This window comes from Phalacrocorax aristotelis, chromosome 1 (genome assembly GCF_949628215.1).
Source record: "Phalacrocorax aristotelis chromosome 1, bGulAri2.1, whole genome shotgun sequence".
Taxonomy (NCBI): Eukaryota; Metazoa; Chordata; class Aves; order Suliformes; family Phalacrocoracidae; genus Phalacrocorax; species Phalacrocorax aristotelis.
In genome coordinates, this window is record NC_134276.1 from 168,095,019 (window position 1) to 168,107,214 (window position 12,196).

Genomic DNA, 12,196 nt, shown 5'->3' on the forward strand with positions numbered 1-12,196 from the left:
ACATGGTTAGAAAGACTGAAAAGCATCACCCAGGGCAGTGCAAGGTGGGACTCTGTAAGCCAAAATTACCGTCAAAGGGGGATGTCATGCATGAGTACACTGCCTGAAAGGTGGAGTCAGCAAGGAAAGTGGTCTTACAGGCGCCTTCGGGTAGTGTCTTACATTCCTACTTACCTGTGACTTACCAGCCGTAATTGCTTAGTGGTGTTCATATTCAATGTAAGCGTTGAAAAACATAGTTTAAGGTCTATGGAACTTTAGCAGTATTTTTGCTAGCATTTGTAATTCTCTTGAATGTTGAAATAGTTTTAGTTGAATTTACAAGAAAAATTTACATTAGTAGAACTTGAAAGGAAAAAGACAGTTGTGATGAGAATGGAAAGCGTTCCAGTGTCTCATTGAAATAACGCTCAGAAGTATTCTGTGACGTAGGTTTTGATTTCTTTATAATACTAATTCTTGTTCATGAAGCATTTTAAAACACAAAAATATCACGAGATTTTATGATGACATTCACAAAGGTTTTTGTTAATTTAGGGCTTTTCTGCATAAAAGTAAAACTTATTTAAAAAAAGAATTTACAGCCATGCCTATATGGACCGTTGCACAATGTTTACCTTTTCCAAGTTCTGCCAACTGCTAATCGTCTTTTGCTGAGTGTGAGATAATTAATATTTCTACATCAAGATCACACTCCTTGATTCATGTAGGGAAGTTGTCTGTCAAGAGCCTGCAGCAATCTTCTTTCTTTAATCTGTGGTTGGGTACACTAAGTACATGGTGGTTTGTTTCCACAGTCCTGCCAGGTAACAGTAACAGAGGAGAGGTATGTTTTTGCCGAAACAGAGTCTGTGATACACATGCGTAATATAATTTTTAACAAATACTGTGGTTATTCTTATCAGGATTTTTTTTAACTGGACTAAAAAAACTGTATAGAAGTAAAACTGTCAGGCTGACATTTTGTGGGGTTGAAGAGCAGTTTTACTTTATACAACAGCTAGGTCATGACATTTTAAGGGAGCAAGTGTAAAACAGTCCTGTAATATGTAGTTTGTTCTGTAAGGCAAAGATAAATTCACATAGAACTCTGCTGTCTGTAAATCACCACGTGTACATGTCATTTGAAAGGCTGATGTAGAATTTTAGTGCCTGAAAGTATCTCTTTCAAACCCTGAATCTTGCTGTACAATGAACTCTTCTTTGTCCTTTAATTCAGCAAAGTAGTGGATTAATTCTTTGAATGTGGAAAGTATTCATACTCATGAAAAATCAGGTATTTTTAGGAAGGAGTGTTTGAAAATGGCTTGGGGAGTTGTTTGACAGGCATTTCTTTTCATGCTGCTGGCAGTTCAAGCAATCCCTCCAGCAGCTTAATCCCACTCTCTCATTTCCTCTGATGCATCTGCTTCTGAGCATTGTGGGCATCTGGATTGAAGGTTTGACCTGTGCTAGGAATAGCCTTTGGTTGTCAGTCTATTTGCTGGCTGCTTTTTAACCTGCATCAGTGTCCTGTTCCAGATCACTGAATGACTAACCACCCAGTTTTACTTACAAAACGGAAGAGTTAGGAGCAAGTAGGTTTTAAGAGCTGAGACTGGTACCACAAGTAATGCATTTTCAAGTAAATCTCCAAAATTGGCTTTTAGGCTGATAGGAGCTTGTATTTCTGCTATAAGGGGAAGTCTTACCTACCGCACCTTCCCCTTCTCATAGCCACCTCCCGCTGTGTGTTCTCGCCTCCTTTCTTCTGCTGGTACTAGCATTTACATGGTGGTGTGGTTGCAAAATAAGGAGGCTGATCTAGGAGGAACAAAAAAGCTCTCAACCTGTTATGAAACAGTACCTTTACTGCAGATATAGATATATATTCTGTATATTAACTCTTGGAGGGGTGGGGAGGATGGCAGTTGAAGAGGTGCATTTTTATAATGGTGTGAAAACTGAGGAGTATTATTGATACAAAATTGTAGGATGTTCCAGAGATTCTGAACTGCAAAAAGTTCGGGGAGTTATTCAGGAATTTAAGACAAAAATTTCAGTTTGAAGGTGTCTGTGAAGTCTATGAAGACAAACTTCCTTTGTACTACAAAAAGCCCAGCCTTTCTGATCAAGCCTATGTAAATAGCAGCTGTACTTCTTATTTTTATTGACAAATAATTTAATTAGTAATACCTTCCCCCAATATACCTTTGGCTATACCGTGTGAAGAATTTTTAAAATATCAATAATTGTTAAAGCACTTCCACAAATTGTGTCTGAGAGCATTGACACAGAGATTTAAATTTAAGATACACTGCTTGCCAACCTCATGCATTTCATTAATTTTCTCTAACATTCTAGATAGTTCCCCAATATAGAATTCTGTTCTGTTTTTGCTGCTTTAACAGAATAATAGAATCAGGACAGAAAAAGCCAGTTGCTGTGTTTCCACACAAAAATTCCTTTTGCCATTTTAAGCATGCCATTAAGGTCAAAATATTTTAGTGTAAATGTAGCACACCTATGGTGAAAGGTATTGTGTTTAGTATGTGTTTCACGAAAATCAACAGTAATAAATATTCTTGGACTTGCAACAGTGAATTGTTTTCCCTGATATGTGTCTAAATTTCAAATTGGAAGGTATTTCAGAATGGGTTTAAAACAGTGAAACAGAAATCTCTAACTAGCAAAATTAAGCTATTAAATTAGATTACAAGCAGTTGGGTTCCTTATACAGTAAGAGTGTCAAACTTCCCATTGCCTTGTGCAGAGAAATCAGAAGTTGGTGAAGCCTTAAGGTTTCATCCATTAAGGTTGTGTATCCATCCTTAAGGTAGTATATCAATTGTCAATCCATTACATTTGTTTCTTTTTTTCTAGATTACCCGTCCCCAGGGAGCTGTTACACAAACACTAATGGATGGGGCAGCACAACGAATACAGATTGTTCCTTCAGATTCACGTCTCTCTTTACCACAACGTATACAGGTATGCTTCATCTGATATATTTTAAAAGCAGAGACGAACTGTTATTTCTGCCACTTTTCACATATGGTTCTTTTTAGTTGTATCATATTATTTGCTTGAATGTAAATATTCAGCCCTGCGTGGCAGAGACCATTTCTATATAAACACGAATAAAGCATCATTCCAAGGCTTCTTTTTTCTCCTAAGAATTTTAAAATTTACAAAAGATCATAGCCACTGAACAGAAAAAGACTTTTTCCCAATACTGTAATGACATTGCTCTTCAAAAGCTGAATAATTTTTAGATTTTGTAATTCAACGGAGTTGTTGGAACATTTCCATATTTTGGAGCAGGAAGGGAGGGAGATACTGCATTGTATAGAATCGTAGAATGTCCTGAGTTGGAAGGGACCCACAGGGATCATCGAGTCCATTTCCTGTCCCTGCACAGGACAGCCCCAAAATTCACACCATGTGCCTGAGGGTGTTACCCAAGTGCTTCTTGAATAGCGTCAGGCTTGGTGCCATGACTGCCTCCTTGGGGAGCCTGTTCCAGTGCTCCATCACCCTCTGGGTGAAGAACCTTTTCTTAATATCCAGCCTAAGCCTCCCGTAGCACATCTTCCTGCCCTTCCCTTGGGTCCTATCATTGGTCACCAAAGAGAAGAGATCAGCACGTGCCCCTCCTCCTCCACTTGTGAGGAAGCTGTAGACCATGATGAGGTCTGCCCTCAGTCTCCTCTAGGCTGAACAAACCAAATTACTTTAGCCGCTCCTTATACACAGCTTCCCTCTAAACCCGTCACCAACTTCGTGGCCCTCCTCTGGACACTCTAGTAGCTTTGTATCCTTAATATACTGTGGCGCCCAAAACTGCACACAGTACTTGAGTTGAGGCTGCACCAGCGCAGAGCAGAGCGGGGCAATCCCCTCCGTCGACTGGCTGCAATACAGTGCCTGGTGCACCCCAGGACATGGTTGGCCCTCTTGGCTGCCAGGGTGTTGATATAAGTAATGAAAAAGTGCAAGGCAACCTAGTGTCAGAGAATGATACTGGTTTTTGGTTGTCCCAGCCAATGTTATATGTCCTGGTATGCTAATTCATAGGCTGGCCAAGTAATAAGGTCCAATTCAAGTGAGGGTAGGAAGTTTTTGGCAATATGGGTAGTTAAATCAACATAGATGTGTGTGTATATTGAGATTAGGAGGATTTGGGGAATATAATTTTATATTTTATCCCTTAAAAGTCAATGCAAGTCCTTGCAAATGTTTTATTTTTAAATTTAATCCTAGAGAAAAATATAAACTGCAGAAAAAAATTTAAAATATTCTCAGATATATGTTGTTGCATACAAGCACACTTTCATTTAAGTGAGCCAGCTACCAGTATAACCTTGGCTGTTTTTTCTTTTGCTGGCTTCACCCTTCAGTATTTTCCACTGTTTTTTTCCTGTTTCAGTGCATTGCATTCAAGCTTTCAACCTTCCAAGACTCTTCATAACCACCCCCCATACATGATCTTTTGTTTTGTTTTATCACCCTCTACCTGTGCTCTAGTCATGGTACTGGTCTTATCTATCCAGTAGATCCTTATTCTTTCAGCTACCTCCACTCCTTTTCTATGCTTTGTGTACAGCTGTACTTTTTATTAACTAATTTTTGTTAATCAATTAACCACCATCTCTATATCCTCTGTTTTCATTGTCAATACCTGTATGCTATAATGTCCCTGTATATGTAATTTCAGGATTAGAGTCTGAAAGTGGGATGACAACATATAAACCCATGAGCCTTTATTTTTAAACATCAGGACAGTTCTGTTGGTTCACAGCCAGTGGCAGACTTCTAACCCTTGTCTGTCACCTTTTTTTGCAGGGGGAGAACTACTTTTGCTTAGGCACTGTAATTACTGCAAATATGATGAACATAGAAGAACTATATTTCTAGGTACCAGGACCTGTATATAGTGTTTCATCATCTCATGTAGCTGGAAGATCACTTGTTTCTAACCCAGCTACTTTGTCCCTTGTCTTTTTTCACCATGCTCATTGATTCTTGCTTCAAAATGGATGGTAAGCGCTTTGGGGCGGTGGTTGTCTCTTGAGATGTGTGGAACAACATTCAGTCAAATGGCATCCTTCCTGCAACAGGCATCTACAAACATGTCACCAATATCAATAATAAATTAGATAAAACTTACTAATGAAAACTTTCCTCAAAGCAGAATTTATGTGAAGAGTGAAGTAGTATGTAGGAACATACGCATCTCAGTGAAATGTTCAAAATAAATGTTAAATTGATTCATTTAACCAGCCAGCATGGGTTTATGAAAGGGAGGTCCTGCCTCACTAACCTGGTCTCCTTCTGCGATAAGGTGACCTGCTTAGTGGATGAGAGGAAGACTGTGGATGTTGTCTACTTGGACTTTAGTAAGGCCTTTGACACTGTCTCCCACAGCATTCTCCTGGAGAAGCTGGCTGCTCACGGCTTGGACAAGTGCACTCTGCACTGGGTTTAAAACTGGCTGGACAGCCGAGCCCAGAGAGTAGTAGTGAATGGAGTCAAATCCAGTTGGCGGCCAGTCACGAGTGGTGTTCCCCAGGGCTCAGTGTTGGGGGCAGTCCTGTTCAATACTTTCATTGATGATCTGGATGAGGGGCTTGAGTGCACCCTCAGTAAGTTTGCAGATGACACCAAGCTGAGTGGAAGTGTTGATCTGCTGGAGGGCAGGAAGGCCCTACAGAGGGACCTGGACAGGCTGGATCGATGGGACAAGGCCAGCTGTATGGGGTTTAACAAGGCCAAGTGCTGGGTCCTGCACTTGGGTCACACCAACCCCAGGCAATGCTACAGGCTTGGGGAGGAGTGGCTGGAGAGCTGCCTGGAGGAAAAGGATCTGGGGGTATTGGTTGACAGGCGGCTGAACATGAGGCAGCAGTGTGCCCAGGTGGCCAAGAAGGCCAACGGCGTCCTGACTTATATCAGGAACAGTGTGGCCAGCAGGAGCAGGGAAGTGATAGTGCCCCTGTACTTGGCACTGGTGAGCCGCACCTCGAGTACTGTGTGCAGTTTTAGGCCCCTCACTGCAAGAAGGACATTGAGTTGCTGGAGCGTGTCCAAAAAAGGGCAACAAAGCTGGTGAAGGGTCGGGAGAGCAAGTCTTGAGAGGAGAGCTTGAAGGAACTGGGGTTGTTTAGCCTGCAGAGGAGGAGGCTGAGGGGAGACCTTATAGCTCCCTACAACTACCTGAAAGGAGGTTGTAGTGAGGTGGGGGTCGGTCTCTTCTCCCAGGTCACTAGCGATAGAACGAGAGGAAATGATTTTAAGCTGCATCAGGGGTGGTTTAGATTGGATATTAGGAAAAAAGTCTTTACTGAAAGAGTGGTCAGACATTGGAACAGGCTGCCCAGGGAGGTGGTGGAGTCTCCATCCCTGGAGCTGTTCAAAAAACATGTAGATGTGGCACTTCAGGGCATGGTTTAGGAGGCATGGTGGTGTTGGCCTGACAGCTGGACTTAATGATCCTAGAGGTCTTTTCCAACCATAATAATTCTATGATTCTATGTACTTCATTTAAGCACCCTGATAATAATGGAGGGTAGAATTTTCCTTTATTGCTTTTAAGTCTTGTCCATTAACAAGTTTTGACTTCTATTTGAGCATCACTTCAATATATTAAATACCTCAATGATCCTGTGTTCCTATTTTAGGGGGGAAAAAAAGAAGTGTCTAAATACAGAGAACTAATCCACCTCTTTAAAACAGAGCTGGTTTTGAACAGAAATATCTGTTTAACAAAAATTGTGACATGCAACTTTTATCCTAGAGAAATGTTAGCGTTCCCTAAAAAGGGTGACTAATGAACATTTTAAATAACTTTTTACTCAGGAGTTTGTATTTCAAGATTTCAAATAACTATTTCTGTTCATTTAACAATAATAAAATAAGGGAAAAAATATTGTTTGAAAATACAAACTCAAAATCATAGAATCACAGAATCGTTAAGGTTGGAAAAGACCCTTAAGATCATCGAGTTCAACCACTAACCTATCACTGCCAAGTCCACCACTAAACCATATCCTCAAGCACCACATCTACCCTTCTTTTAAATACCTCCAGGGATGGAGACTCCACCACCTCCCTGGGCAGCCTGTTCCAATGTCTGACCACTCTTTCAGTAAAGACTTTTTTCCTAATATCCAATCTAAACCACCCCTGATGCAGCTTAAAATCATTTCCTCTCGTTCTATCGCTAGTGACCTGGGAGAAGAGACCGACCCCCACCTCACTACAACCTCCTTTCAGGTAGTTGTAGGGAGCTATAAGGTCTCCCCTCAGCCTCCTCCTCTGCAGGCTAAACAACCCCAGTTCCTTCAAGCTCTCCTCTCAAGACTTGCTCTCCCGACCCTTCACCAGCTTTGTTGCCCTTTTTTGGACACGCTCCAGCAACTCAATGTCCTTCTTGCAGTGAGGGGCCTAAAACTGCACACAGTACTCGAGGTGCGGCTCACCAGTGCCAAGTACAGGGGCACTATCACTTCCCTGCTCCTGCTGGCCACACTGTTCCTGATATAAGTCAGGACGCCGTTGGCCTTCTTGGCCACCTGGGCACACTGCTGCCTCATGTTCAGCCGCCTGTCAACCAATACCCCCAGATCCTTTTCCTCCAGGCAGCTCTCCAGCCACTCCTCCCCAAGCCTGTAGCATTGCCTGGGGTTGGTGTGACCCAAGTGCAGGACCCAGCACTTGGCCTTGTTAAACCCCATACAGTTGGCCTTGTCCCATCGATCCAGCCTGTCCAGGTCCCTCTGCAGGGCCTTCCTGGAGAGGGTATTTTTTTAAGCAGAGAATCCTGAATTAATATATTCCTGTTTTATTAACATGATACCTTTAGTGACATTGAGTTTTGGATTATTAAGAAACATAAAATGTTGTCACTGAGCCCTGATGGATTCCTTTGAGAAGATAAGTGGTTGTCTTTTTCCCTCTGATTTTTTTTCCTCTTATCTCAACATTTAGGTCCTGCACATTGTTATACTTTGGTGGACTGCTTCACTTCTCAGAGTCCCATTGCGATTTAGGTGGAGTTTTTGCAGGTATATGGCTATAAGAGGTCAGCTGCAGACAGACTGTGCTTAATAGTTTAAACTGCTTTCTCTTATGCCTCTTCTCAGTTGTCAAATGCTTGACAGCTGCAGAAACCATTTGTGCAGATTGAATAGCTTCGTATGGATATTAACGTAACACTATACCTACTGTATCACGTAGTGAAAACTAAATGAGCATCCTCCTAGAACTGCAGGAAGCCATTTGAAGAATTGAGACACTATTTGTTAAATAGGAGGTGAAGTGATTTGTGTGAGGTGGCAATGGTTCTTCTGCCTACTGTCCTGCCATATTTATCTACAAATGCATACCTTCTTAAAATTATGGAGCTGCACTACAGTAGAAAAAAGATAATTTTTATATTTTCTATGGTAAGATACATCCAAAAAAATAGTTTCAACTTCAGTTCAAATTTGTATCTTCACCATTCGGGACATGCTGGTTTTTGAGTTAGTTTTACAATATACTTTGTATAAACCTAACAGGATGAAGTATATGCCTTTTTTGATGTACACATAGTTGCACTTTTAAGTTTTGATAGGGAGACAGATTTTAGATCAGACAAAGAACAGGTCTGGAAATTCAAGAAACAGCACTGTATTCTGTGTTAGGCTTTTGTACAGGTAGGTACCCTGTTGAGGATAACATGCATTGGATTTCTTCTAATCCTGATAAAGCAGATGTGTTTGGAGAGAAGGGGAAGCGAACATCAGCTACTTTGACAATAGCCAGAAATGACACAGGAGAAATAAAGATTGTAAAATGAAGAAAAATGGAGTGGAAGGAGGCAGTTAAGCAAAGAGAATTAAAATAGCAAGAAAGTTTGCCTTCTAAAGAATATAGAACCAACATGAAGGAATAGAAAGGAGAAATAAGGGACTGCTATAGTCATTTATGCTCCCAGACGTGGATATTTGAGAACTGAATGGAAAACCCTGTATTAATTGTGTTCATAACTACTGTAGGGGTTTTGCATTGTCTTCCTACCCTACATCCCAAATCTCATTATAATTTACTTTCTTTTCTTACATCTTTAGCTTCTGGAATTTTATCATCTTTTACCTGGACTTCTCTCTTAAATAAGCTTTAGCTGTGTTTTGCAGAGAAAAAATTTGGAATTTTAGCCATTAAAATGTTAATAGTAAAAGGCCACCTGAAGAGACCAGATCACTTCTGTATATTTTGAAACTCATAAATTCTGTATATTTGAAAATGGCAATATTGATTTATAACTGCTGGAATTAAGTACCCAATAATTTATATCTCTCGCTGCTTATCTTTTTAAAATATAAGCTATACACAGGCTTTTTGAAACATTTAAGTATGTTGAACATTTAGAGAAAGTAATAAGGTAGTTGTGAAGGTGCAGTAGCAAAGTTTATAAAGACTTCTGTGAAATTATGCCTCATTCTGTTTCTTTGTGCCCCTGTTCTCCACCTAGAAAACATAATTAATATTGCTGCCCTAATTACATGAAACTAGTTATAAATGTTAGGCCATGAATTAAATTGTTTCATCAGTAAAAAGGACCGTATAAATGTTAGGAATGGATAGATGGACATGAATGCTTGGTTGAAGCTAATTTATTGATCTGGAGTTCAGAAATAGTGTACAGGAAACAGTCTTTGTAGGATGGTTCTCCTTAGTCTCCAGAATAAACCAGGCAGGTTTCTGTAAAGGCATTTTGATGGAGAAAGGCAGAAAGTCACTAAAAGTGAGATTTATAGTAGGAGAATTATGGAATCTTGATTATTTTCTCTGAGGATTATAATCTTCTGACAAAGCTGGCAAAAATTGAGTTTACTGGAGGATTATTGAATAAAGTTCTACTACATCTGTACTTGAAAATAGGGATAAAATGGTAACAAACAGTCTGTAGGTCTGTTCTTGATTATGAAATGATCCATGAAAGTAAATTTTTCCTCTTAAAAAATTCTGTTTTATTTTATTTAGAAACATATATGAAAAGACAAGAAAAAAAAAGAAGCCTAAAATATATATATAGGCACAACAAGATGATTGCTTTTCTTTCTGCTTGATGCTTACATTTTTTCACTTGGAAGACCACATTTGTGTTTTTAAGAAGCTTCTTGTTAAGCAGCCAAATCTGGGAGGTGCTAAGCACTTCATGTGGTATGCAGTGAATTCAAGAGTTAAGATTTCTCATAACCTGATGGGTGCTAGGGCTGAGATACATCGAATTCTGGATGCTAGAATTTGTCAGGGGTTTTGGTAGTGTTCTAAACGCACAGGCCATTTGTGAAACTTGAGTGTGAATGCAAGTTTTGACTTCAAACACCCTTGATCGAAGTGTGTTTCAAATACAGTGAAAATCTAAGGTTTCACCTGAGTTTACTTCACTCTTGTGTGACAGAGCAGAAGACGATCCTGCTGCTTCACAAATGTCAAAGGCAAAATTCCCGTTTTCTTCAAGTGCCCGGATTGGGCCATAAAGGTGAACTTAAATTAACATACCACAATTTGAGATAAATGTATTATTAGATTGTCACAGATCAGCAGACGGGCCAGAAGATTCAGATTGTTACAGCACTTGATCAGAGCTCAGCAGGCAAGCAGTTCATCTTAACAAATCATGATGGCTCTACCCCAAGCAAGGTGATCCTTGCCAGACAAGATTCCACTCCAGGAAAAGTTATCCTGGCAACTCCAGACGCTGCAGGTGTCAACCAACTGTTTTTTGCATCCCCTGATATATCTGCACAACACATCCAGGTAGATAATCCACTTTATTTCATAATTTTGGTTCAAATGGGATAAGAAGAGATGTTTTATTTCCAAATATGTCTGTCTGGGTTCTCCTTTTTTGAGTTGTGTTTTTTTTTTAACAATATACTTTCCCTTGCATTAGGACTCAGTATGGATACTTAAAAATTATAAACAAAACTTTTTTTTGCAAATTTATTGCTTTTAGAATTTATACCCTGGCTCATGAGATTAGAAAGAATACTGTTATTTCTATTGTTATTTCCAGTTCCTGCTGTACCAACAGTCCTTTATTTCTGCTTCATTGACTCTCCATCTGTTTTCATGTATTGTTGAAAACATACTCTTTTCTCCCTTGTCTTTATCACTGAACAATTTCCTTCTGCTTGTTTTCCTTTTCGTACACTGTTCTAACTACTGTTCACCTGTGTGAATTGTACTCCAAGGTAGTTTCTCTGAGACTGTTTAGTAGGGAAGTACATCACTCAGTGGGGGTGTGAAAATAGCACTAAAGATGTGAGATTGTAACCAGTCAGGGTTGTAGCTCCCTTATCTGGTCCCTAGTGCACCTCACTCCCCTGCACATTTTATGTGCTGCTTTCTTCAGTCTTCACCCTCCAACTTCCAAGGTGTCTGCCCTATATCCTCACATGACAAGGATGGGATGGCACTGATGTGAAGGGCGTGAAGAACATGCACAGAAGACCTGGGAGATGTGAGCTCCTTCACCATGAAGTAGGAGGTTACTGTATTCCAGCTAAAGCGTAGTCATTGCATATTGTTTACCCATGTACATTTATGCTGCTGTTCAAATACATCAGTGGTAGGCGAAGCAACATTAGCGTAGCTACAGCCCACTTAGTGTCTTAAACTTAAACAATGGTCAGAAGCAAGTGCTTAAGGAAAGGCAATAACAACCAGACAAGTAAATAATGATCCTTCTGAGCATATCCTTTCACTTCCATTAGTTGATGGCTTAGAGCAACCCCCTGATTTGGAGAGTGCAGTGAGACCATCACATTCAATAGCTGCCACTAAAGTTTAATAATCTTTTTTGTTATTTATATAGACCATATATGCTTTGGTCTGTATAATATCCCATAGTATAATTGTATGTTGTGCAAAGAATACTGTAGCTAAATTAATCTTCTGAGAGAAATATTTAATTAGGTGTCTCTTGCACTATAAGAAACAGCAATTAAAGATTCTATTGTTTTTGTAAGTCACTATCATATGCTCTTTCAAGTAATCTCTTTCCCTAAAGAAGACCCCTGATCTTTTTAGTGTATGCTCTTCTCAGAGCCAGTCTGCTACTCTGATTCACTACCCACATGTTGTCCAAGCTTGAAACATTTCTCTGCATTGTATATTGCGTATTGTTTTTGAAACTCACAAATCTTTGCAAATAGACACCCAA

The 12,196-nt window shown here is 39.9% G+C and overlaps 1 protein-coding gene across 7 annotated transcripts in view; it reads left to right on the top strand.

Annotated features, from left to right (window-relative positions):
* NR2C1 (nuclear receptor subfamily 2 group C member 1) overlaps nt 1-12,196 on the top strand; it is a 57,077-nt gene that overhangs the window by 18,698 nt on the left and 26,183 nt on the right. For 5 of the 7 annotated variants that reach the window (XM_075080627.1, XM_075080625.1, XM_075080631.1 and 2 more), the window contains 2 exons: nt 2,863-2,970; nt 10,558-10,788. In XM_075080627.1, the coding sequence (XP_074936728.1) occupies nt 2,899-2,970; nt 10,558-10,788 (303 nt within the window). In that variant the 5' untranslated portion in view covers nt 2,863-2,898. The remainder of the gene's footprint in view (nt 1-2,862; nt 2,971-10,557; nt 10,789-12,196) is intronic. The other 2 variants (XM_075080632.1, XM_075080630.1) reach the window with 1 other exon arrangement.